Source organism: Drosophila hydei, unplaced genomic scaffold (assembly GCF_003285905.1).
Source record: "Drosophila hydei strain 15085-1641.00,03,60 unplaced genomic scaffold, DhydRS2 tig00000149-arrow-pilon, whole genome shotgun sequence".
Lineage (NCBI taxonomy): Eukaryota > Metazoa > Arthropoda > Insecta > Diptera > Drosophilidae > Drosophila > Drosophila hydei.
Window position 1 is genome coordinate 6,540,082 of NW_022045678.1, and position 27,755 is coordinate 6,567,836.

Sequence of the window (27,755 nt, forward strand, 5' to 3'; positions counted from 1 at the left end):
GCTTTGGTGAGTTCACATGGCTCGAATTACACTGAACCCGCAGTGCATAAAATGAAAAACTAGCGTAAAATTGAGAAGTTTTGGTGAGTTTTGATTGCTTGAATTAAATTGAACTCACAATGACAAAGTTGAAAAAACTAAAACACTGAAGAGTTTTGGTGAGTTTTCATAAATAACTCATAAATTCAACAACTAAGAATACAACACATAGGTGGCAGAACAATCTCAAGCGCATAAAATGACTATGGTTCAGTTTACAAAATCTACAATATATGTTTTGTGCTGAAAATATTTCTTGGCTGTCAATCAATTACAGTGAAATCCGGATAAGTCGAAATCCGAATAAGTCGATATGCATTTCGCCTATTTGTGGCGTTGCATAGAATTAACACTTTTGTATATAATCGATGTGATCGTTAATAGAACTATTCTAAATTGTTTTGCCATTTGATATTGTTACAGTTCGATTTAACATTTCGAAAAAACTATAAGCTGACAAGATATTTCTCTATGCATTACGAATAGTTTATAAGAATTAAATATTATTTCGAAATGAGCGAATTAATGAGATATGACTAATGAGTTATCAGGTGCCAGTAGCTTTTACGAACTATTGCGATTTTCGACTTAGCGGGAGACAAGTTATCGAGACTCTACTGTATTCAACTACATTGTAAACTTGCATATTTTGCGATCGTTCAAAATGAGAAAAGCGAAAGCAGTCAAAAGGCTCAAGTTTTGATCGTAGTATTGTCTGATAAAGTTCTAGTGATATTTATAGATATTCAGATTCTTTGCAATGCCCCTCGTGCTGTCGGCCTGTCTGTCCGTGTGATTTCAAACGATTTCGCTCTTATTGAAGCTAAAGATTTGATATTTGGAATATAAGAAATACTTAGCTACACCCAACACACAAAGCTCAATTGGTTAACACACAGGAAATAAGTAAACAGGTTTATTTGAAATCAGTTACAGTTTATATTGTATGTATATATAGAACTAACTTTTCTCAAAAGTCATATAGAAAATAAGAGTAGGTTAATACTTAAATCTTTATTTAATCGAAATGACATGGTTTGTATTTAGTAATTCTTCGAAGGTACATGAAAGGTTAAACAAAACAATATAAATCGAGAAAAATATATATATTTGTATATATATAAATATATACATATATGAATATGTCATTTAGGTGTATTTTTGTATACGTTTTTGTTTGTTGGTTTGTTTGTTTGTTCTTGTTGTTATATGTATGTATTTGTATATGTAAATAAATATATACATAAGTATAAATCCTGTCTTTAGTTATAGCTTTACTGATGGGCTTCAACTTTAACATTTTTTGTGCACTTACGTACTATATGACGTACATTAGATATACATATAGATATTTGTGGCTAAATTGTATATTTTTGTTTCTTTTTTTTTTGCTTTTGCTTTAAATGTATATTTCATTTTATTCAGATTATTGCTAAAAAATTCAATTTCTTGCCATTCATAAAGCTTCATGGGCTCTTAACTATTCTTATCTGATAGGAAAGTGGATAATAAAATATACTTATCTATGTATATATTAAAACTAAGCCTTTAATAGACAAATTGTGTACATATATGAAAATATTGAAAAGTTGTGAAAAGTATTATTAATTTCTCAAAAATATGCGTACCCAAAATGTTTATACTTGACATTGCGATTCTTTTACGTACTTACATATAAAATTACAAAAGAACATCTGATAACAAAATGTCCATTTCATGAAAATCTAGAAGTTCTTTGTAAAAGTTCTCTATTCAAAATATCTATATGTCCTCAAATTTATATTTGATTTATATATATATATGTGTATGTTTATGTAAGAGTATAGATGTATATGCATATCAATATATATACTATTTCGAAGGTACAAAGTAGGTTTGTATTTACACATGTATATAACTACATTGGACTTAAGGTTAATTGTTTACTATGTCAACGACTAATTCTCTAATATGTAAAAATGTTAAATGGATTATGATTTGCTTTACTGCTATGGTTCTTTATGATATGTAAAGGCTAGACAATGGCAACTTTTTTGTAGTTTAAACTCTAATTCAAACAAATTGGTCTACCCAAGTTACAAACCAATTTTATTGTGAAGTTGTCTTCCCAAGTATCAAACCAATTTGGTGATGCCTTAACATTTTTTTAAATATCCGTTTCTAACCGTTACTCAAGTTTAAGCTTAAGATTTCAATAGGTAGGTTTAAACAAGTGCGCTATGTACCTATTTTATGTATATATATTGTAGAAAATGGCTGTCTACTGGACACACACATACTCTGATATAATATTTTCGGCTGTGAAATATTGCCTGGTATTAAACATTAAGTGGATATTTTAAATATTTTGAATTTATGTTTAACATTTAATTAATAACAATGAGCTATAAAAATACAATAAATTGTGATATTTTGTTATTCAGGTATTATCCATATTATGAAAATAAGTTAACAACACTTAAGTTTTGTATTGTGCCTCCAAAAGCTTGAAGAGATATGTTTTTCATTTGTTAGGCATAAATATTTATTGTACTTAGTCTTTAAATTTATATTTGTATTTATAGCCATAGAGGAATATATTTGTTAAACATAAGTGAACATTTCTCTAAAGGCTCAACATTAATTATCTTCTATCTAATTTTGCATCATGCCGATTTCTTTGTATACGGTTTTCATTCCAAAAAATGTGATAGGTATGTATATGTATATGTATATGTATATGTAAATGTATATGTATATGGTACAAAATAGAAGTTTAAAATAAATCATATACAAGTCGTAAGTATAAAGACATATATGTAGATTTTACCGCAAATTTATCACAAAACCACAATCGAAGCCTTTGAATCGAAATTGAAAGTAAAACTCAATTCTTTGAGAGAACATTGTTATCATCGAATGTTTTCTTTGATTTTACTTGAACTGTATCGTAGCTAAAAGATTATTAGATAGCTTATATGTAGCCTAGCCTATAAAATACTTATGCTCTTATCAAATACCTATAACATTATCTTAGACTCTACTGTGTGAGTTTGTGTGCAGCTCTGTATGTGTCAGACACAAATCACATAAAGGTACTTAAACTCTCTCTTTGTGCACCAGGTCGTGCGATAAAAGCTCGAACCAAAAACTAATGGATAAGAACCCAAATTTTAAGAACTGTTTTCATGTATCTAAATACAAGTGCCAATCTAGCCTTCAAGGAAATAGAAATATATTAGTTGTTTACAATTAATTATAAATATATTCATAATCATAACTTAGGCTTTATTTAATGTGGATCTGGTTCTTAATACAATTGACTAGAAGTAAGCTAAAGGCGAGAGTGGGTCCTGCATGAAGGAGTTCTGATGTTTACTTGAACGCAAGCAAAATTGGAAATGGAATTGGAATTGGAATCGGAATCAGAATCGGAAAAGTCTGTGTATAGTGCAGTGAGCAAGGGTGTAAGGATGTGGATGTGCGTGCTGTGCGCATTGATTTTGACAGTTTGAAATTAAACAATTTAACAATTAACGTCAACAAGTTCTGAATCCTTTCTTTCTGTGTAGCTGACAAGTCACGAATAGCTTCAACTTGAATCAGTGCTTAAATATTCATGAGTAACTCTCATTACGCACTGGCCACTGGTTGTTGTACCTGTGCCCAACAACGGGACCAAACAGGCCCTTGCCTATGGACGAGGGCAGCGGCTAGGACGCAGAAGGTGCGGTGGCTCTTAGGCTTACGTGTGGGTCGATCATACGTATATATGTTACTAACTAGATATGAACTGATGGAAATTGGATTAAATAACGTTTTGTTGCCTACATTTAATCTAGTATTCTACACTTCTACACACTTCTTTTATTGTAGCCTTATGTATCTCACGTTCATTGAGATCACTTAGAACTATGTACACGCTGGATTGGTAAATATGCAATGCTATATACTACGGTATCTACCTCATTAAAAGCTAAACACAAAGGAAGCAGGTTGTGGCGCCTAAAAGGGCAACGTGGTAACGAACATGTTCTCAATGAGTGCCGGTGCTGGCACCAAGTCCTCTAGTTTTAGATAGAATATACGCTGCAATCCCTGTACGCTCAACGAGCGCAACTCGGGCAGTTTTCCCAAGAGGCGACTGAAGTAATGTTGTTTCTTTTGAGCCTCCGCATTGTAGGTGACATGATCTCGCAGACTGCCGATTATCTTCATTTGGAGTTGCTCCACCTTTTTGGGTTCCCGGAGTCCATGGCGTTCTGTGAATGAAAGGAGGGAACGATATTGCTGACATGTGCTTGTCAAGGATGGGGTGGCTATCCACCAACCTGTGATCAAGGTGAGTGCGCAGAGGCAGGCGAAGGCCGAGATGTCAATCTCTAGATTTTGCAGGCTGCGGCTAAACTCCAAGATGCCATTTAACCAGTCGCCGAAAGAGCGGTGGCACTGGGTACGATGCAGCACGGTGCCGTTGCAGAAGATCATCTTGGTATCGTCGCTGCGGGCACGATAGGATAGCCGTAGCACAAACAGCTCCAGCGAGGCGGACTGGAAGAGCAGCTCCTGGTCCTCGGAAGTGAGTTCCAAATAGCCGGGAATCTTTTCAGCAAATTGCCTGATCACATCTACCGAGCTGGTTAGCAGCTGGTAAAACTGCTGAACCTTTTCGGCCTCACTCAAGCCCAATGCACTCCCTACAGTGGGCGGAGTCAACGAATCGAACGGCTCCTCGTAGTGCGAATAGTCCAGGCATGAGGGATCTGGTGTTGTATCCACGTGACTTCGTACCAGAGCTGTTATTAACGAAATGGGCGGGGATGGTGGCGACTCCTGCGGCGACTTTGGCTTTGACGGCAGACGTCCACGGCGGCCTTTCAAGGAGTCCGTGCGCACTACTTCCTTCACCATACCCACCACCAGGCACTTTTGGAATCGACAAAACTGGCAACGATTCCGCCTTCGTTTGTCTACCGGGCAGCTCTTATCCGCCAGGCAGACATACTTGGAACCCTTTTGCACGGTGCGCTTGAAGAATCCTTTGCAGCCTTCGCAGGTTCTTACCCCGTAATGCTGACAGGCAGCCGTATCTCCGCACACGGCGCACAACTGCGAGGAGTTGGTCGACTGAAGCAAACGTCCCGACTGGCTGTGAAGGAACTCAGCGCCGCCACCGCTCACCGGAGAGGTGGCAGTGGAGTTGGGTGCCGAACTTAGTTGTATCTGAAGGGCATTGATGGCATGAGTGTTTCTGGAACCAACCAGCGCCAACTTTGCTACCTTTGGGCAATGCGCAGCAGTAGCGGGAGAGATGGAGCGCTGCACAGGCAACGAAGCTCGTCGCAAGGGCGGAATAACAACAGCATAGTCTGAGCCTAAGCCTGAACCAGCGGCAACGCTACTTCCTGCCGTGGCTGCCTCCAGCTCGGAGATAGTGGGAAATGTGGGCAAGGAATAGCGGTCACCATTGTGCGAGTTGTAATTCTGTGCGGATTCGAAACATTCGCATTAAAGTAGCTGACGGATAGTTATTCTAAGCGGTTTCTACTCACCATGTGCTGGTAGCTTTGCTGCTGTTGCTGCTGCTGCTGCTGCTGCTGTTGTCCAAAGAAACTGTCGTTGTGGCCCACACCGCTGTATTCATAAAGTGAGCTGGCTGATGAGCTGGGTGACGGATTGGAAGTGCCATTGATGGCGTTGAAGTGACCATGGTAGTTGTAGCCACTGCTATTACTACTGCTGTTGTTGGTATTGTTGGGCCTTACCGGCAGAGATTGCAATTGGTGCAGTGACTGCCCCGAAGCAGGGCCCGTATTTAGGTCAGCCATTACGTCCGCAAAACAGTCTTCGTCCATCTTGAGAGTTAAGATCTGATCGGAGGGCGTGGCAGCGGCTGAAGGGGAGGTCTCCTTAGGACTGCTGGCGCTGCTACTGTTATACTTGAGAGAGTAGGTCTCTTGGAAGCTGGGTAGGCTACTGCCGCATGAGAGAGGCCCCCCAATGGGTGATATCAGTAGGTCGCTGTTACCGTGTCGCTGAAGATAGGTGGCCTGTACTTGTGGTTGTTGCAGCAACTGGTGCTGCTGCTGCTGCTGGTGAGCGTGAAGGGCGATAGCGGGATCGCTGCTGGACCGAAGACTGAGCAGGCAAATAGAATGATGATCCTGCTCAGAGCCTGCGCTGCCGTCCTGCTGGTCTTGTGTTGAGGGTAAACGCTTATCGCGCAGACATGTCAATTTGGTCAGATTCTCAATGGAGCTGGTGATGTCCTCGCTGCTGCCAATCAGCGTCTCAGTGGACGGGGGCACATCAATCTTCGTGTCTGGATAGCTGGCGACCGATTGCTCAAGAACGGGCGATAGCAGCGAGTTGTTGGAGTCCGATGGGAAAAATAAGTCCGAGAACAGCTCGCTATGCGTAACGGCTGCATCAGCAAGATTGCTAATCAGCTGATCCTCCTCATGAGACAGCAATGTCACCTGGCTTGACGTGGGCAGCAGCAATTGCTGGTGCTGCTGAGGAAGCAAGTGTTGCTGCTGCTGTGATGATTGCTGCTGATGATATTGATGGCGATTGTGGTGATGATGTCCGGCACCAGACCCGACTGCAGCTACCGTAGACGTGGGTGTTGTCGCTGCCACGGCTTGCGTTGAAAAGTTGTCGAACGACGAAATTGAACTAAAGGAGCTCTGCAATTGAAGAAAGTCCGACATAGACTGAATTAGTGACTGCAGGCTGAGTCGTAGGATAGCTTCTAGCTTTAGAGAAGGGTGGAGTCAAGTCGTCCGTTAGACATGCGCGATGTTGCCGTCGACTCTGATTGGTGCTCAGATTACAACCCCTATCAACAAGACAGCCATATAATTGTTTTACTCTGCTCACGAGTGTGAACCGAGTGCATTAATATAATTCTAGCTGATTCTCTTACGGTTTCATGGGTATTCTCTCCAGGTTATGCATGTAGTCCAATGTGAATAAGACAGTTTTGGTTGGTGTTTTATGTTTGTAGCCCATTTATTAATTGTCTCTAAGATTTTAACGTTTAATGAAGCTACTCTTGGTAAGTATTTTATGCCAATAATCTAAGATGTGTACACACATGCTGTACAAAATATAGTTATGAGAATAAATAACGAATTTTAACAAAATCCTTACTAGAGAGTAGCGCACAGTCGGGCATATTTCGCTAGCAAAGAACATTGTTTTCTAATTTGTCATGCCTGACGCTTTCTTTGACGCTGTTTGCCAGGAAACATATTTCAAAACATTGAATTAGAGAGCTATTGTGGCAGTCGTTGCTGGTTTCTGGTTGCTGGGTGGTTTGCCTCCTCTATCTCTATAAGCTCCTCACAGTTGGTAATCAAGCAACCATTGACCAAAAATTTGTTTTGCAACAGAGCATATTTTGTTAAGGTTAGCAAAGTGAACAACATCTGCTCAGTTATCAATTTCAGCTCTCATATAGTTGCTATATGCCTATTCTCTCTGATCTTGCAGTACATATATGTGTGTGATGTTAATTTGAAAGGGAACTCACATTGGGCTGCAGAAGTAACATGCTTGTGACCGCTTGATTATGGAGCCTCGGTTGGCTGCTTTTAGTTGAAGCTGCAGATGGTGTTGTTGTTGATGCAGTTGTTGTTGTTGTTGCTGTTGCTGTTGCAGTTGTCGCAGCTATAGGTTTAGTGTCTGCCTTTGTCGATCTAACTGGGGATATTCTTTCAGCTTTCAAGTTCTTCCGGTTGCCGCCTTTCGAGATTTGCTTGACGCTTTGGTCGCTTGATTTTTTAGGCGGCGTGGCACGACATTCAGCTGCTGTTGATTCTGTTTCTGCACCTGCAAGGATTTCAATAAGGACAACCATTAAGTGTTAGCATTTAATATGCTTCGCTGCGAATTTGTAAATTTGCAAATTTGTGAATTTGTAAATGTTAAGTGGTGTCTGGGGCACAATAGTCTATTCTATTATGCCATGCGTGGCTGCCTTATGCTGCCGTGCGCTTTTGTCACTTTGTCAGTCACACAGATACACAGATACACAGACACATGCATACGGCAAGCATTTGGAGACGAGGTTTCTCAATTGTCTTGCGTTCCACACGCAAACAACCGTATCGAATGTCATAATTAGAAATGCCAATGTAAGTCTCAGCTCGGGTTGCCCTATGCAAGACTCTACTGTGTGGGACGACAAGGAAGGAGGTCGGAGGTCGGAGGTCGGAGGTCGGATCTCGGAGGCCGGTCGCCTGTCGCCGGTTGGCAAGAGCCAAGCTCATGTTGCGGGGATGCGGCAGCCGTGTTGGAGTCTGGCAAGCCGAGGATCGCATCCGAATCTCATGGCTAATGCAGCACATTAAATGAAATAAATTATGCTGTCCGCTGCAGCACCTCGACCACGATGGCGACCCCCTTGGCGGGTGTTTGCTTTTGATTAAAATAAATAATATGGCTTATTCGAATTGCAAAACGGCTCTTGGACGTCTCGTTTTGGTGTTCGCTGCAACTGTCGTTGTTGCCAATTTTCATATTTGTTTCCAAAAATTGTTTATTATTTTACAAAACTCTTGATTAGCTGGCGATTGTTAAGTTACCCTAAAGTATTAAAAGCTTTTTACTTTTAGACTTGTAGATCTCTTTCGACACTATCCAACTCTATGACAACTAACGTTTTATTCAGAGCTCGAAGAAATCGGGCACAAAATCAAACCTTTTTGGAAAACTGGATTAGACCATTTCGGAATTTTTCCAGTCCTATATTTTATAATATTGAATTGAATTCAATTTTCAGCTGATAATCTTTTAATGCAAATACATGTCATATATACGATCAGACTTTATTAACAGAGTGCATAGAACACAAGTTATTCATTCGGATCAAAGACCACTAACTGACCAAGTATTCTAGTAGGTTTCAAGGGCGCTTCAAAGTGAGGAAATAAATGTTAGCTTCCGAGGTGAAACATTTTCAATTATTATTCCCTATACTCTTTTAAAGATGGAAATATATGAATGCTGTCAATCTGAAATCATTTAGGCAACGCGAATCTGAATAAGTTTCTTCAATATCATATTTATTTATAGTCTCTTTAGAGCATGCGCAATCTCTTTACAGATCTATTCGAGTGTAAGACAATGGGCGAAGAATTCAAATGGAAATTAAATATCATTGCACTGTTGCTTAGCCGTGGGTCATTTAGAAAGCCATTGATCGATACCCTTTGAGCCAGCCAACTCAAGCCTCAAAGACAACAACAAATAGCTCAAAAACTACCGTGGGCTACTGTAGAAAAAAGCTACCGGGAAGAGCCTCCAATATTCATTGAGCATAACAATGTGCCATTGTTTTTATTGCCGAACATGTTTCTCTGGCATCAGCTTTGGGTTGGGCTCTATGGATGCAGCCGCATCTTGAAGTATTCATTCAGCCTGGACGATAGTAGGCCAGACTAGACTAGATTTGCGTGCGTGTGTGTGTGTGAGTGAGTGATAAACAACATTAAAATTTACTCATTTCGGGTCCTGTATTCACAATCATTAAGAGCTGGTTCACAAATTTATTATAAAGGCCAGCAGAGGCGGACTAAGCGCAAGTCGTTTCGTTTTCTCGTGTCTTCTTCGCGTTGCATAACCCGGCTAATTTTTTTCTTTTTTATATAAGTTTGTTAATACATATTATTTTGCAAGCTTTGAGTGTACTTTGAACTGCGAACTCCACTGCACGCTGTGGCTGTGGCTGTGGCTCTGACTGTGGCTGTGGCTCTGGCTTTGTCTGATCAATGGACATGGACATATGTATGCATCTGCCTAGTCTGACAGACAAAGCCCAAGATAGACTTCAAGACAGGAACGGACGGACAAGCTTGCGCAGTGACCCAAAGAAATGGTAATGCGCCGTGGTCGACGTCTTTGGCATGCTACACGGGTCAGGCGACTTGGTAACGCTCTGGCCAGCTTTGGCCAGCACTGGCATTCAGTCATTGAGTCAGTGGGTGCAGAAATCAGACATCTCAGGCACTTGGGCTCTCGTTTTCGTGTGAAGTTTTGTGAGAAGTATACAAATGGATTTCAGGTTTGGGCCAAGGAGTTAGTCACTTTGTCTGCTGTGGCTGTTGCTTTTGCTGTTGCTGTGGCTGTTGCTGTTGCTGTGCCTGTTGCTGAGGCTGCTGTTGAAGCTACTACAGGTTTGGCAGGGGCATGGCGGAGGCGTCGATGCTATCGCCTTTGAAATCCACGACAACGGAATCGCTTGGCCCAATAGACTCTAGCATAGACCTGCGCACAGGCCACAAACTTCCTGCAGTACCTTTGATGATGACGTTGAAGCCGTTCGTCTGCCCCATTGTTGGTCTGGCTCTGTCTATGGCTCTGCCTCTGTCTCGGGCTCTGGGCATGGGTACTTGTTCAGACTTTCACTATTAATTGTCGATTTTCATCGATAGCTTTTTATTGTTGGCTCTGATGCTGCACAAAATGCAATACTTAATGGGCAATGGGTAATGGGGTTGGTATTTATAGCTGAGCAAAAAACCCAATTTCTGTGAAGCTCATATCGAAACTGTATCTATTACTCAATGCTCTCGAGTGAGAGACAATTTGATTGATTTATGCAATCGCATCTGCCGTATTATGCTACATTGTTTTCGTTCCAGCTCTAATTGACTCTCGTCTTCGAGTCAGTGCTTGGCCATACGCTTCTATTATATCACGCTAAAGCTGGGAAATCGAATAACGAACAAATTGTCTGCTTCTAAGGAGCGATTAAACGAAAGACCAAATAAGCCTCGTTATTATAAATTTCAACTCTCGATCGAACTAACTTGTCATAAATATCTGCAACTATTGCATTTCTTCCCTAAGCTTAATAATAATTGCATTAAAGCAAACTTGAAAATTAAATATACATTTATTAGAATATTAAAGTTAACGCAGGAAACAGAAACTTAAAACTTGGTTTTTTTTACTTATTATGTATTATATTTTAAAATAAGTGAAAGCAATTCACAGAAACCGATTTGCTGAAACTGGATACCTCATTATAGGACGATCTGATGCACAGTGACAATTACAAAGAGTTGTGTATTAATGTTATGTTGCCACAGTTTAAAGCTCTTCTTGACACAATCTACATTAATGTAACGAAATGCAGAAACTCTATAAATATATAAAGCACAAGTGTGATTGCCAAGAGAGATCTTCTGACATGAGTAAACAGACTCGCAGCTTAACTAAAATAGAAATTAACAATAAATGTATCGCAGCAATTCATAAACATCTTTTTGTGCCACATTAAATGCTAAGTAAGCCACGAGACAGAGACTGCATCGAAGTCAACCAGCGACATCGCAATCGGCGTCATCGTTTTTTAATCGTTGCAAAAATGTTCGAAGGCCATCTTGGACATTTCAGTCAGCGCCAGAGCCGGAGCCGGAGCCGGAGCAGGCCGTTTGAATGGATCGAAGTCATTTTATAAGCGCGTAAGCGCATCTCAACCAAGCGCCCCACTCACCCTTGCCTCTCTCTCTCACTCTCTCAGCATGAGTCTCCCCTCGAGCTTATTGGCTAACACATTGGCTCTGCCACTTGCCAGCACTGAGTGTCGTCGGAGCTGAGAGAAGGCTACTGCATTGGTCATCATCAGCTGAGACTTCAAGCTGCCCAACGTCGCGAATTATGCAAAAGCGGATTCATAAAACTTAGCTGCAGCCCGCGTTTGGACTACGATTTGTGTCTCTTCCAAATTTGCATGAAATTCTAATAAAAGATTTACCGTTTAGCTGGCTATCTGGTTAGCTGGTCACCAGTTGGGCGATAGGCGGGCAGATGCAGCATCTAGAAACTGGTTTAATTGAAATTGGAGTGTTATATCATTTGAGAATATGAGATTCGAATGCGTGGCACTTGGATTTACCGCTGCTAACCAGTTCTAGGTCCCCAACCGAAAAATATGTACTTGTCAGAGCAGTAATAATAATAAAAAAAAACGTAAGTGAAGACCACATAAGAAATTTGCATTTAATATGCACGTGGATTATTACCTGAGGATATTTTTACTTTCTTTTGTTTATTTTTGACTGCATCAGTAAAGAGTACATATAATAGCAATAAGTGTGAGTCTTGATCTCTATACCTTTACATGGATAATATTTATTTATCTGCTACTCACAATAAACTCATTGAAATGAACGTTAGACATAGTCGGGAATGAGGCTGGCTCACACTCAACTGAACTGAATTTGGAATGAATTGATGAATTCCTTAAAACAATACGGCTTAATGAATGTAATTAACTTATAACTTGTGGCCAGGCTAAAACATTTTAGCAAGTTTAAGGGTCTCTGACTAGGTGCCTGTCTGTCGCTCTGCCGGTCTGCCTGTCTGTACGTCTGACTAGGCCGGGTCAAAGGTGTGCAGGCTGCACTGCATCAACGTCTAGGTGAGTCGCCACCTGATTGACATGGCTAAGACAAAGATAAGGTGCTGCAAATCTTGGAACGTCGCTTGCATAAGGCTTTTCTTTTGCATTCATTTTCTGAGCGCGTCCCCAAATTAAAGCCCAGCTCAAAACAAGGTGCAGCCCCAAGGCTGGAGAGTTTGGGAATCTGCCGAAATAAATACAACTTTGGCACAATTTTTTTGCCTCATCGTTGCCACAAGTTGTTGCAATGCTAAGAGAAAAACGAAAATCAAGAAAGCCAAAGCTATCAAAATATGCACTTGCATGTGAATGCATAAAGCGAGGGTGAATCGTATAATTTGGCAGACAAGTGTTTGAGAGAGGCAACTAGATCGACTCAGCTTGTTCAAGAATATATATATGATCAAGAATATATATACTTTATTCGGGCGCAATAAATTCTTAAACGACTGCAAATATTTCAACAAGATATTAATTTTTTGTAAGGTTTATAATTTCTTAATCTGCGCGATCTTCATCTCATATTAGCGCTAATTTCAGTTTTAGGCTTCTTTTTGATTTTGGCATTCGTTCGCAGATGAGAAGCTCAGGCCAAAGTTACCTTCGCGGACCACCTAATCGGTTGGCTGAGCTGAACGAGCACGAGCACAGTTCCCAGCAGGTTGCACCAACCAGTAACAGCAATAGCACCAGCTACTTCAGCAACACCCAAAGGCAACTAGCTTCAATAATGCCTTTGTATAGGTAACTGCGAGATGCAATGCGACGGCTCCCAAAAAAACTCTCAACCACGACTCAAGCGTTGCCTTTGTCTTTGACTTTGTCTGCGACACAAGCGCAGCCTAACCCTTATATTTGTCAGTGATTTTGAGGCGTGCTCATGTAGATTTGATTCAGTGTGCAGCACTCCAATGGAATCGTTAGTTTTGCATATCTAAATTCAGTTTTGTATCTTACATAGATAACTACATAGTGCATTGCCCATCTTTCAAAATTAGCTGCTTAATGTGGAAGGAGTAATTGCAATAGCTTTAAGCAGACCTAAAGGTTTATAAGATGAGTTAAGATAAAACTTAAGTTTATATATATATCTAAAGAGAAATATATAGCATCAATCAACTCAATTTTCTGTGACTATCTTTCTTTTCTTTCTTTTTATAATTCATAACAGTTTTTATATAACATAACAATTGACTAACATTCTTTTAAATAATTTTTGATCAAATTTAATTTAATTGTAATAGTGGTAAAGTAAAAGCTGAAAATAATATTTGTTTGAAGATCCAAGATATTAGTTTTGTCAAAATATATATTATAATAATAGAGTGATGACAGCATGGATTAGTTTTCCTATCCTATTCGTGGACCATATAATTGATATGTCAATTCTAATTTACGAATGTAAACAACTTAATATAAGCTAATTTTATGCCAAGAGTCGCATCACATCAATATTTATGCAAATGTATTTTATGCTATTGCAACTGTTCCCCAATTCCCTACATATTGCAACCTAGGCATGGCAATGCATCCAACAACGACTCTGGCTCGGGCTCTAGTCAACTTGCTACCTGAAGCTTAAACGTGTCTTCAAGACGGTTATTAAATCAATAATGAAGCACACGAAGCACACCAGCAGCACCCAAAAAAGCTCTGAAATCTTTTGTGGTAAATACACCATAGAAAACGTCATAATGACCATCATCATAACGAAGCTTAAATCTGGCTACATCATTAGCAGTCGTTGCAGCCATTCCAGCTTGTTGTTGTTGTTGCTGCTGCTGCTGATTCGGCTAGGTGGTTGTTGTTGTTGTAGTCGGTGTCAGAGCCTCTGGTACGCCGGTACGGTGACACACAAACATCGTGGAGTTCACGGAACGCACCCAAAAGCCAAGCTCACAGTTTTATCCATTAGACGAGCTTTGTTTTTATTTTCGGTTTTTGGCTTGGGGTTTTTTTGCTCGTCGTGTATTGGCAGTGTTCAAGTTTAGCTTAGTTTGAGGTGCTTCTCCTAGTTTTGACTTTGTCTTGCCTGCATCGCCTCTGCCCAGAAATCGAACTATTAACTTATTGCAGTCAGCGTAAGCAAAGTTTGAGGTGGCGCGACGACGTTTGCAATTCTTTGGCCACATTCCAAAGCGTAAAAGGCCCGTCGTTTGCGTTTGCGTCTGCGTCTGCGTCTGCGTCTGCACCAAGGTGTCGAGGGTTAACTAAGGTGTGATAAATTTTTGTCATTTACCACAACGTTGCTATCGATATTTGAAAGGTCTAAAAAGGTCGGCTTTTGGGTGCTCTTAATGCATAGAGCAAGCTGCCATAATTGTTTTATTATCCAAGGGCCTGCACTTGTGCGGGACTGCTAGACCACGGGCTCTCAGAGTCCGTGGGCGCTAGTTCTCACAGCCATCCGGTATGGTATTCATTATATTTTTCTACATCTCTCGATTGCATATATGTAAAATGTAAAATTAATCGCGATCTCCGCTGACCGCTGTGAAGTGTTTGACAGCATCCACAACCAGCTTTCAGCTAACTACTTGGCGCTGTATTTGTTTTTATTACAGTCCCAGTCGCAGTCGCAGTCACAATCAGAGACCGGCGTAAAGATTTGGTTTTCTCACCCACACAACAGCGTCGTCTGCCGTGTTGATTTTTGCCAATAATTAAGAGGCAAAAACAATGATTGCGATGGCTCGCCATTGGAGCGTCTAACGTGAAACTCCTTCATTCAGCCTTATGTGTATACAAATTTGCCTGCTTCTTGTTTTTTTTTGTTCATTTCTGCGGCAACACGCAAGACCAGCTCTTGCTGCTGGCAATGTTTTTAGCTAAAGTTTTGCCTAGTTGTGTCTATTAATTAATTGCCGGCCAGCGGAGGCAAGTAGCCCCAGCCGCTGGAGGAGCGAGGAGACGATGCTTTTCTATAATAGCAATTAGCGTGGCATTTTAATATGCATTATTGCAGTGAAAATGTCGAAAACTGTTTTCACAGCATCAGAAGATGCTATAGTCACGACTTTAGTCAGGACAATGGGGAAACAGACACTCAGTAGCTGTTGACTGCTACCGAAAAAAAATGTTGTTTAGCCATTTTAAATGCATAATTAATTTATATTGCCCTGTAAATATTTTGCTCAATTAATGAAATATGACTAAAATTGCTTACTTTTGAAACTTGAATATAGAATTTTTAGTAAATCAATTTCTACACTAAGTAATAATAGGTTTTAAACTGTTTTCATGGCATATATATACAGCTTCATATTTTTTCTTTTAGTATAATTGCTCTTCACGAATTGGGATGCAAAATACAGCCCAGCTCAAAGAATAGATATACTAAATGAAGCTGTGCAATTTGTATACTCAGCAGTTATGAAAACCTGTTCATGGCCTCTGCATCAGTTTCCCATGACAGAGCCGACGTCAAAATTGATGGCGATTTGAATGTGACGATCTGTAAATCTGCGGCAGGTAGCCTGCGCTTAATTTAGTCAAATCAACGCTTTTGTATATGATTGTGTCTAAATCTTTTATTTGCTGAGCGCATTAGCAGCCTCAGAAACTGGTCAACGAAAGCAAAAGCCAATTCAGAGTCACATATTCAAACAAGTTAGAACATTGGAGTCAGGTGAAGCCGACCGCGCGATACTTTGCTCAACCCAATGGCTTACATGTCAATAAAAATATACTTAGTGGCGTCTTTTAGTTTCAACTTGTTAAATAAAACTTATTTTCGTTATACTCTAAAACTGTAACCAGAAGAAGTGATGTTGAGCAAAACTTTCATAATAAGATTTTCAAAAGAGCCCATGTCAAGCGATAGTAGAACTTCCAATAGTGGCATTGGAAATTATTGAGTGAGCCAAATTAGTTTGATGTTAGGCATGATTCAGCTTTCAGATTTTTACAGGCATAGAATGCAGCCTTAGCCTTAGTCATATGAAGACTTTGCGTTGCTGATACTCAAAGATGGGTCTAAATATTAAAAAAAAAAAAAAATATATAAATATTAAATGAACACATAGAGTAGCTAGTAGCATAGAACTAGATCAGCTTTATTTGAGCTAATTTAAAAATTCTGAATTAACATAATATAAAATCATTTTCTCCAGCCAGTTAATCAATAAGAATAACTTAACTTTTCTGAATGTCTAAAAGTTAATAGAAGTTACTTTTGTAATATTTAAATGTTGTAAAGTGAGTTAAAAAGAAACTAGGTTAATAACCGTTTCACTTCAATCAGTAATTAAATGAGTTCTGCTGGCGGTCGTAATCTGTGAATTTATATATTTATATATAGAATATATAATATATATATTATGTATATATATTAACAATACGAAGGGCTAAAAGTTTTTGGACATGAAACACATTCGACCCTAACTGCACATCTGTAAGTATGTAAGTCTGAGATTCTATAAAATGAAAGCAAAAGAATCGTAAGGATTCTCATCATTAATGAAATAGCTCTCATACATATTTATGTATGTATGTATTTATGTATGTGTGTGCAACTGATTAAAGTACGCATAATCAATATAAGTTGCAGAATCGATATCACTTTGTTATTTATAATTTAGTTATAATTTATACATATATTTATAATATTTAGTATATGTTCAGTTATTAAATTAATCGAATCTAAATATAGAGCTGAATATATGTACATATATGAATGGGTACCTCACTTATTTGAATCGGCGTTAAGCTTAAAATCACAGTTATTTCTTGTTTATTTTTTGTTTGTTCTCTGTGTGCTTTATATATATACAATATATATACATATGTATATGCATTATGTATACATATATATAGATATGTTTTGTCTTTGTATGAGCTTTATATGGCACGATTAGAACTGCGTTCAGTTCTAAGATGTGCGCGCAGTGGTCATAAATTTAGCAGATAACTATAGAAATAGAATAAAGCGCGTCCGAGTCGAACCGGCTTAACCACTTTTACTCTCATCACGGGCATCGCATCATAAGCAGGCCACCGTCCATTGTATCTGTGCGATCGACTCTGTGGTCTGTGTATCTGTCTCTCCGTCTCTCGGTTTTCGACTCGACTTGCAGTGTGTCATCGTGCAAATGTTGCGACGTAAACCAATTTTAATTTATGCTAATTGCTCAGCATTGTGGCAATTGGATGGTTAAGAGAGAGAACGAACGTGAGTACGAAATCGAAATGGAAATTGAAATTGAAATTGAAATCGAAATCGAAATACGAATACGATTCTAATGCTGACTCTGATTCTGATTCCGATTCTGATTTGAATGCCAATTGAAGTGGTTTCTCTAATGTAACTTAAATCGCTTCTCTTGGTAGACATAAAACCGAACCAATTCTTATTTCAATCGAAGAAGAAATAAATGAATTCCTGAGATAATATAAGTAATGATAGCAAGTTGAAAGAAAGAAATCAAAAACTAATCTGAATGGAGTATTCATTGGAACTGCAAGTTAAAATAGGCGTAACGAAATAGGCTTAGAAAACTAAACTTCAGATTCGTCAGATTCGATTTCGAATCTAATACTAATCAAGCCAGCAATTGGAACATCTGTTAGCCAAGATTTGCACGCATTTTATTTGGGAAGTGAGTTGCAAGGTCATCCGTTTGATCGATCCACAACTGGCAATGCCGATTGGTAGAATGAGACAAAAGGGAGAAAAACGAAGAAATCTTGCCCCATTATTTATTATTTATTTCATTGATTTGTTTTTTGTTACTTGGGATTTTCAATCTGTGATGCCGATGATTGAGGTGTGTATTTTTTATTCCCTCACCTTCCACATGGCGTGTTAAATGCACAACAAGGTTCTTGTTTCATCCGTTAGATCCGCAATGCCCGACTGGCTATTGGCATAGTGCTTTTTATTATGCCTTTTTACATACGTTTTTCAGCCATAAATCATTCGATGCTGTGGGAATCTAAATATGTGTATGAACAGCTTAGCTATCTGTAACTATGTGTCGTTGTCTATTGGCTGTGCAAAAAGTTCAATGCTAAACAGCGTGCAGTCGGCGCACAGCACAGAAAAGAATTTGCCTTAGTTCAAAGCATCGTTCATTAGCCAACTCGAATTGCAGCTCTGATTCCACATCCAATTGTCATGCTCGGGCAACTCGGTTAAGTCGGCGAGTCACAGAGCTAAAAGGTCGAACAAATTGAATACCGCAACTGGACGAATTTCTCGATATCTCTATAGACTGGCAGAACAGGGCAAGAAGTCTTCGAGTAACTTGCAACAAAATAATGTTATATATAAATAAAAATGTGAAGCGAGGATCATGGTATTCTAATTTAATAACATCAGCAATTTCAAAAGAATTTGGCTACTTGTTTACATTTCCGAATTAAGAAATTATAGTTTTTTTTTACTAATATTAATATTATCAAGAGAGAGCCTTTGTGCTGACTATTTACGTTTTTGGAATGCATTTTTTAATTAATCATAATAAAGGCAAGAATTTTCTGTGAATACTGAAGGCTAAACATCACTTTGGGGAATATAGTTAGTCCCAACGGCTCAAGTTGCATTCTCAAAAGTGAAGGCCTCGTTAAAGATAAAGTGCAGCTGAGGCTACAGATTGGAACGTCTGCTCGTTTTTTGCAGTCCAATCAGACAAAGATCAACAACTGCATGCTGCCTTTTGGTCAGTCTGAGGACTTTTGCTGTAGTTAACAACAAGCGTCGTTTATAAGAATTATTTGATCAAGGTTATTTATATATATAAATGACAATTGCGAAAATAAATTTAAAGTAAAATTAATAAAATTTCTTTCGCCTCTTAATATATTCTCCTCAGCTGTAGGTATTTTACCCATCATATTTGATTGAGCTTCCCATAAACTGTCTCAGTCCGATTAACTAAGTAAAACTAGTCAAAAATGAAACAAAAATTATATTGCAAGTGGAGGACAGGAAGAAAGGAAAAGTTTTATTCAACTTGCTTAAACTACTTAAAATATAACAAAGAAGATGCTAATAACCTGATAGATGACAGACTTGTTAGTTAACTTTTTTCTATAAGTGAATCTATAATAGACAAGATTATATATCTGCACATTCTCATCTCTCTTTCTTTATATTGTCGCCTTTTCAGTGCTTAAATTTGTAGCTTTTGTTGAAATGGTTACTGAAATTTATGATATAAAACAAATGCACATTAGTATTGGTATTTAATCAAACAAGCATATTAAGTATATGCCAATAGATTATCGTTAGTAAGTAAGAATGGGCTTAAAGCGCTCTCTGTTGAGGTCTGGCTATTTATGCTAGCTATAGATATTATTGGTTTCAATGTTAACCGGTCAGAGCTGGGTTCTTCAATTTTTGAAGTGCTTTACGGATTGAAAAGATTTTTATGCTATGATATCTTTTGATTACTTTACTAAATATTTACATAACATTTGCAAGGAACGCACAACACCTGTTGTTAACACCTAAGAATATTATGAGTATCCCTCGTAATGTGTGTCTCATTACAGATGTTTCTTGTTTTTGTTTTGAATTCAGGCACGTGGTATGCGCCGTATTACGCATACGCAGTGCTAGCAGGACAATACACGCCAGAAAAAAGAAAAGAGCACGCAAACGAAAGCGAGAGCAAGCACGCAGTCACACTCTCTTGCACATAATGCCATCTCGCTTTCTCGTTGACGTCATCAGATTTATTTTGGACATGGCAACAAGCAGCAAAAATATAAGTATTAAAAGCAACGGCTGATGCTTTATCGATCCAGGAGCATGTGTGCGTGTGTGTGAGTGTACGAGTAAGTGTGCGCGCATAGTTGGTTGAAGGATACGGTGGCCAGCTGTTAAACTATATGTGTGCAGTCAGAGCCAAGGACGTCACGATTTTCAAGTGCGTGTCGCATGCGAATACATACATAATGTATGTATGTAATAATATTCTATATGTTCTATATCAACTGCTGCCTGGAGGAGGGCTCGCCCCGAAGGAGAAGGTACGACAATCTATATATATTAGTGAGCCCATATATATAGCATGTACTCAATATATGAGAAATTTGATTGATTGACTGCATGATTATTAATGGTCCACCTGCTTATGCTTCGAAAAGTTTTTTCAATATGGTTAAAACGAGCTCTAACTGTATTTTTATGGATTAAAGTTTATTATGTTATCAGGCTAAGCCGGCATATGAAAATTGAATGAGGTGAGCTCAAGTTCAATTTGGTGAATAACTTCAGACACATTGGTGAGTTATTCTAACAATATTTTTATTATGTTATCATTGATTGAGTTGAGCTCAAGTTCAGTTTGGTGAATAACTTCAGGCGCATTGGTGAGTTATTGCAATGTTCTGTTGTTCAGGATAAGGAAATAAATTAGTTAATTGGACAAACTGAGCTGTTGGTTCATGGTTCTTTTAAACTAATTCAGGACCTCACTGTTGTTGCCTTATCACTTGTATGTCTATTAATATTGTAGCTCTTGTTCAAGGCGTCACTCAACCATACAGATTGTATTAGAGATCAAATCAAAAAAAAAGAACTAAGAAAATCTGTAGTAAAAAGAAGGCGTGTATATCGAGCTAAGAGGTGCATTGGAACGTGTGGTTTGAGTTGCGGTAGGTTGGTGAGTATGAAATCATCGTGGGGTTGGTAATGGTAATGGCAAACAGAAATAAAGAGAGGGAGAGTGGATATGAAACGACCTTGAAAGCAACACCGTGTAGATAATTCGACCATGTATGTGAGAGTCCCGAAGTCGCTTCGTTGTTTTTTGTTTTCCTACTTTTGCGTTCGTTCGTCTTTGTGACTCGTCTCTAACCCACAGCTGGTCATAAAGGTAATGACGTCACAATGCGTCTGCGAACTATTTTTGGAGTAGGACAGAAACAGCAGAGTTAAAGCAGATACAGTTTTCACTTCGATTGCGTCATCAAATACGAGTGTATGCTGCGCAGAACCTTTCCCCCGTGAAATACGCTCAGCTCTTGTTTGGCTCTAAAAATTCGTACGATTATTTTTGCACGTGTTCTTCGCTCTGCAGGGTTTTCTTTTGCGTACTTCAGGCACTCACATAGTAGATTTTTAAATAGTAGCCATAGCCTCTTCTAAAGGTCATTGTTTTTATCTATAAGTAGTACCAAGCATCGATTTTACATACTATCACTAACGACAGATAAAGCAAGGAAGAATATAGCAGTCGGGCGCTGCCGACTGTATAATACTCATTTCTAGTCCAAAAACAGTTGAATATTTTTTGGTAAGTCACGAAGGAAGCTCTAAAAATGTGGAAGATATAGTTATGGGCATAGATTTAACCATTATATCTTTTTGATCTTGGATTGTCAACGTTGATATTTATATTCCAAATTTCAAGTCTCTCGCAACAGACATATATAGGATACACACGAGAATTATTTCAAATTTCAAATGCGACAATGCAGACAACTAATATACTCACAAACTAATATACAGCTCAGCAGAGCGCATTGTTAAAAAACTATCGATTACTATTAATCGGTTATCACAGATCAGAGAGTTATGTTCATAGAAGTGCAGCAATTCCTTTTAATGACACATTAAATTAAATCGGTACCAAACGAGACCAAGCAACCTTATTATGCTGAGCATTTGTAGAGGTATTTCTGTTGTTACAATGTCTGAACCAAGTGTCAATCAAGCAAGCACTGTTAAATCTTCTTCAATCATTAAAAAACAAGTTAGGCGCCAAAAAACGTCAACTGAACAAGCCAATTGGAAATAAACAAGCACGCAAACACACATACAAGTAGACAAAACAAAAAAAAAAACAGAAAAAAAAAAACAAAAACATCATAATAGCAAAAAATGTTTAAATTTGACGTTTTGCAACGGGTACAACAACAATTTGTGATCTTGGCAAATTTTCCTTTAGACAAGAATTGCAGACGCAACTAACAACAATCTTCAGCAGCAAGCAGCTATTAACAAACATTTTTTAGTTTTTGGGCCCACATTACAACACCACATGTTGTATGTGATTGGAGCGCGTTGAAAGATGAAAACTTGTTATTCTTAGCTGATTCCTCCTCACTTATTCGAAATCGTTCTCTTTGCAACAGCGCTAGTCTTGGTGAATAAAAAATCAAAAAAAGTAAAACAACAAAAAATGATTAAAATAAAAAATTAAAGAAGAAAAAAAGACGAACACAAATTTTTGTAGCCACGCATCGTTTTTGCTAATACTGTTTTTTTTTTTAAATTTTTTTTTAGTTTTAATTTTAACTCGTTTCTATTTATGTTGATTGGAACTCTTGAGAAACTTTGCAGATGTCATCGAATCCGAATTAGCGAGTATTATTTACTAGATATGCTCGCAGTTTAGTAAAATATTTTCTGAATACTTTTTTGAATACTTGACTGGATTGTAAGATATATTATTTGATTTCAAATCTAGAGAATAAATATCCAATTTACGGTGTGAACTTTATTTTAAACACTCCAATTAGACTACAATTGTAGTACAGAAACAAAGCATTTTTATTAAATATATATATTTTTTATTATTTTAATTTTGGAATCTGAATTTTAGATAAATTTAATGGACATTAAGTACGCTCATAATCTTCATAACTTTATAATCGTTAATCTCATTATAATTATTTTTTTAAAATAGGAAATTATTGAGCTCAGGCTCAAGCCGGTTTAGAATCAGGAAATTCGGACTAGAAAAGTTTTTTTTTTTCAATTTTGTTTCATATGTAGAATACAAAGATGTTTTCTCTATGCAAAATGCAAATTTTAATGTTGTTTGTCTGCAATTGTATTTTATTTGGTTCTTATTGATTTTAATAATTATATATTTTGCGCTTGAACTTCATTTCAAACATTATCGTGATCATTGGCTAATCAAATGCAATGATGAGAAACAAGGTGCTGTGCTGCTTAGCTGTGCCACACTCTGGTTACTGCACAAACTTTTTAGATCTATTGCTGATCCAATATTTTCGACTCTTTTTGCTTTTAAATTATTATTTATTTCTAGTCTTGAAACGTTGTCTACTGTCGATGCATACTCTCTTTTATGAACACTGCTCAATGAAGAAATAAGCAAAATTATGGACGAAACAAGGTAAGAGCAACAAGAGGCCAACGGCTAAGCAATCCAATCAGTTTCAAATTAAGGTTTACACATGCGCCGGCAGCAACTGGCAGCAACCGGCAGCCAAATTGACCAACAGCCAATAAAGTGACCAAAAATCGTCAGATTGTAAAAAATTGTAAACAAAAAACAGCAGACAAAATAGTAAAATTTTGAGGAAAACCTGCTGGAGGAGCCCTGGCGAGACGACGCCTCAAAATGCATTCCCATGATGCTATTTGGCCTCGACTGGCTCTAAGCACTAGCTCACAGTCGGATTACCCATCCAATCATCCATCTATCCATCTATCTGACAACAAGTTCTTGGCGTGCCAAAGTGTGACATCGCCGCGAGCTGCGAGGACATTGCACTCGCCGCATTATTGGCAAATCGCAAATACACTGCAATTAAATAGAAAACGAAATCAAAGTACAAACTATGCGGAATCGATTGCGTCCAATCTATTCTGGGACTTGAAAAGTGTATAGGAGCTGGGGCTATTATAAAGATAGAGATAGATCAGGCACTTAGTAGCCAGACAGACACACAGATTCACGTTGGCTAATTATGCTGCAACAGATTTGTTATAAATTTAAGAACTCAGAGGCACTCGGCACAAATGAACTTAAGTTTTGTATCTCAATAGCGTGTGAACAGTTTCAAATTAATAAGGAAACGTCAATTTATATAAAAAAGAAAATGATAAATACTAGTAAATTGATATACATAACTGTTATGTCATTTGAGCTGATCCCTCATTTTGTGTAAAGCCTTGCTTGGTCGATCCCATAGACAATAGTGTACCTACGATCAATCCAAATTTGCTGTCTCTGCATTGCTTATAAAATTCGCATAAATCAACAGAGATAATTAGGTAGACGCCAGAGTCAATAATAATCATTAGCAAAGCCGCAATATGACTTTTTCTCTCTCTTCTTCTTCTTAATTTTTTTTGATATATTGCTTTCCGAAATTTGTATTCAGATTTGTGGTTTCACACAAGGTGTGAAAATAACGACCAAAACTTGATCACTTCCACAGCCAACAACAACTGATTGCTCAAAATATAATAAATATAGACAGAGAGCAATTTCTTATAACATATCATTTATATCAGACTGAAAACCTAGAAACATAGTTCTTTTATTTTCAGCATTAGCTTGTTACAACAACATACAACATACAACATCAACTCCAATCGATTAGCAGCAGCTACCGAACCGATAAGTATTTCTCTCTATCTATCGCTATTCAATCTATTTCTCTATGAGTCCCTTTATTCCTCTACTTGAATTTATATTTCGGAAGACATCTCGTTGGCCGATTGAACAACTTGAACTAACGTTCTGTTGAAACTTGGCTTCCATCATATCCTTTATCGATGCAAAATATATATATTATATGTGGATATCAATTGGTTTTTATGCTTTCTTTTCCAATATTTCCAATATATATGTTACACATAATTACATATTTATTTGCTCTGCGATATACTTGTCCAAGCCACTAATCCAACACACTGGACATCAAACAATGCCTTAATCTGAAGTAGACGACAAAAATTTAACTAACAGATTCATTCTTTATTTGCAATAGAAATGCAATTGGCAATTGATGATGCGATGCATTAAAAGGGGCGTTCAGGCAATGCGCAGCAGCTAACATAAGCTGGGTGTCAGAGAAATTAAAATTTGTTGCTGCTTTGAAAAGACACAACAAATTTCACACGCCAAAGAAGAAAAGAAAAACAAAAAAATCAAAATAAAACCAAAAAGAAATTGTCTGACACAATAAAAGATACAAAAGCTGTGGACCAAAAATGACTCGTGATTATTTTGCATGCAAAATGTAGTCTTATAAGCAATACTGTCAACGTCATCAGTACGCGTTGTTCAGGTAAACAAATATATATATATATTTATATATATATTAAGACACAGAATCTACACATAGCCACATAATACCTATGCACAGGTCTGACGCAGTGGACTACTACTCATATCGATATGATAGCTGATGTGTAAAAGATTTGCTCTATGGCCCTAGTTGACGATGCTTCCACGCCCACGTCGCCCACCTATCCCGTGTAATCCGTGAAAACTGCTGTAACAATTTGCATTTGCCCTAATGGCGTAGCTGGCGTCATGGTTTCTCATCAGCTGCCGTTCACTTTCTTCTAGAGAATAAAAATACAAAAACAAATAATACGTAATAGCAAGCAAACAGTGCAATTTGTATTATTTGTACCTTTATACGATAAATACGAGCTCTTCATACCCCAAAGGTAAAATGAGCACATTAAGTTCAGATTCACTTCCCTCTTGCAGGTCAGCTTTTGCTCTTAGACAGATTAGCATTCAAGCCCCCATTATAGAACTTGGATTTAAACTACTTTAATTAAAATCATCAACACATATCCAAACGAAAATTAAAAAAAAAAAAAAATATGTTCCCAATTAAAATCAAGGCACATCAATCAATCATACAATTAATTGGTTGATTGATTTTAACGTGTTCCTTTAAAGGTGAATTAAAAGAAAACATTTTTTTTTTAAATGTTATATAATTGAAAATTTGTATTACTTAAAATTAATTAAATTAAAATTAAAAAACGCTTAATACTACACAAAGTCAGTTACTGAAGTTAATCTGCACAGCCTATGCTGATTTCGGTCAATTTATTTTTTATTCATATATATTAATCAAAACATGCATATTAGGCCAATTCGTATGGCTATTCAGAACTGACAAAATTTCTTAATTTTTAAATTTTCCCAAAAATGATGAGATAATTAATGTAAAGACTTAAAGAGCAACACACAAAATATAGATAATATTATAATGCAATTTTATATACACACATATTGGATATCCAGAAACTGCGCATATGAATCGTTCTCTCAAGTTTACATGTGTGTAAATGAGCATGTGTGTGTATGCGTGTGCGTGTGCGTGTGTGTGCGCTTGTCATGCATATTGTAAATTATTTTGCGTCAGACTTTATGTCGCTCTGCCTCTATTTGTGGCCGTCTGCCACAGTGGCTGCTGCTCTTCGCTGTCTGCTGCCTCTGCGATGCTCTGCTGACGCTGGCAAACATGTGGATGGGCAAAGCTCATCTTTCTACCTTTTATATATATTTATATTCTACTATTTTCCTATTATGAGCCCCTCCCCTCTTATCTTATCTGGCAAAAATTGAAGTCGTCATTGTGCTCGAGGCGTGTTTATAATTTTAGTTAATGCAGCAGCTGCATTCAACAAATCTTTTTTCTTCACTGTTACACAGCACTTTTGAAAATATGCGTAACATTGCTCATACGCAACGTGCACCTGGTAATTAGAAGCCAAGACTACCACCACCATCACCATAATCGAAGGGAGTCACTCATACATACACGTCTGTACTCCGTTACTGTGCCAGCAACTACTGTTATTCGAGTAGCCGGAGGAGCCGGCGGAGCAGCCCAAATGTCCGATATCGCAGCCGCCAGGAAAAAGATTGCGACAGGGATAGATCGCAGCCGGAAAAGTTACGGGCTTCGTAGCAGTATTTAAGTTCTGTCTGTAGTAGGAATTGTTATTTATCTCGTAGTAGATATTGCTTTCGTAGGGTAGTGTATACAAGGAGTCTGGACATTTAATGACCGGCGATGGCAGCAAAAGTTTCACTGTTTGATGTGGCTGCTGTGGTAGCATTTGTTCCTTCTCAATGAGCCTATTATTATTATTATTATTATTATTATTGTTGTTATTATTATTGTTATTGTTATTGGTATTGCTATTGTTATTATTGTTGTTTTTGTTGCAGCTGTGGCTTAGCGACGCCGTCGCCTCTTGCTTCACCACAATCAAAGAGGCAAGACGATCGCGCATGATATGTATTGGCTAGAGTGTGTGTTAATAATGTGAATGATGGCGATTTGTAAGCAGGCAACACAAGACACAAGAAACAAACATAAAAGAAAGAACATCAAGAGTTAAAGGACACATGAATGTTATTAAACACCTGTATGGCGCACAGCAACAAGATGGAGATCCAGCACGACGTCCAAACTGGAAGCCAATTTTGTGTCTAGCACAAAAACTTGGCGAGTTGCCCAATGTAGTTACTTTGATTATACATAGTTGTAATCGAGCGTGGCTATTGTTGCCTTGCTCGACATTATTTAATGCACACTCGCGGCTCACTTTTTGCTATGTCCTTAAACTTGAACTTGC

At 38.1% G+C, this 27,755-nt stretch overlaps 1 protein-coding gene across 3 annotated transcripts; it reads right to left on the reverse strand.

The window, feature by feature from the left end:
• Positions 1-3,485: 3,485 nt before the first annotated feature.
• LOC111594716 (probable nuclear hormone receptor HR38) lies at positions 3,486-27,627 on the reverse strand. Of its 3 annotated transcripts, XM_023308142.2 has the most exons (5): positions 27,544-27,627; positions 7,556-7,854; positions 5,571-6,707; positions 4,350-5,502; positions 3,486-4,280 (listed from the first exon to the last, which is right to left on the reverse strand). In XM_023308142.2, the coding sequence occupies exons 2-5, from the start codon at positions 7,574-7,576 to the stop codon at positions 4,024-4,026; spliced, it is 2,568 nt and encodes an 855-aa protein (XP_023163910.2). In that variant the 5' UTR covers positions 7,577-7,854; positions 27,544-27,627; the 3' UTR covers positions 3,486-4,023. The 3 variants fall into 3 exon arrangements, 1 of the variants encoding a protein (XP_023163910.2); XR_002751142.2 differs by lacking the exons at positions 3,486-4,280; positions 4,350-5,502; positions 7,556-7,854; positions 27,544-27,627 and adding exons at positions 6,947-7,120; positions 7,174-7,242 and having other exon boundaries at positions 6,626-6,707; XR_002751141.2 differs by lacking the exons at positions 3,486-4,280; positions 4,350-5,502; positions 7,556-7,854; positions 27,544-27,627 and adding an exon at positions 6,947-7,223 and having other exon boundaries at positions 6,626-6,707.
• Between the last annotated feature and the right edge of the window lie 128 nt (positions 27,628-27,755).

Excerpts from the sequence above, each read along its gene's own strand:
- LOC111594716 (XM_023308142.2), bottom strand. The coding sequence starts at position 7,576 with ATGTTACTTCTGCAGCCCAAT. Across the intron at positions 5,503-5,570 it reads AGCAAAGCTACCAGCACATG|AATTACAACTCGCACAATGG; the intron begins GTGAGTAGAAAC and ends GAATCCGCACAG. Across the intron at positions 4,281-4,349 it reads CGCACTCACCTTGATCACAG|AACGCCATGGACTCCGGGAA; the intron begins GTTGGTGGATAG and ends TTTCATTCACAG.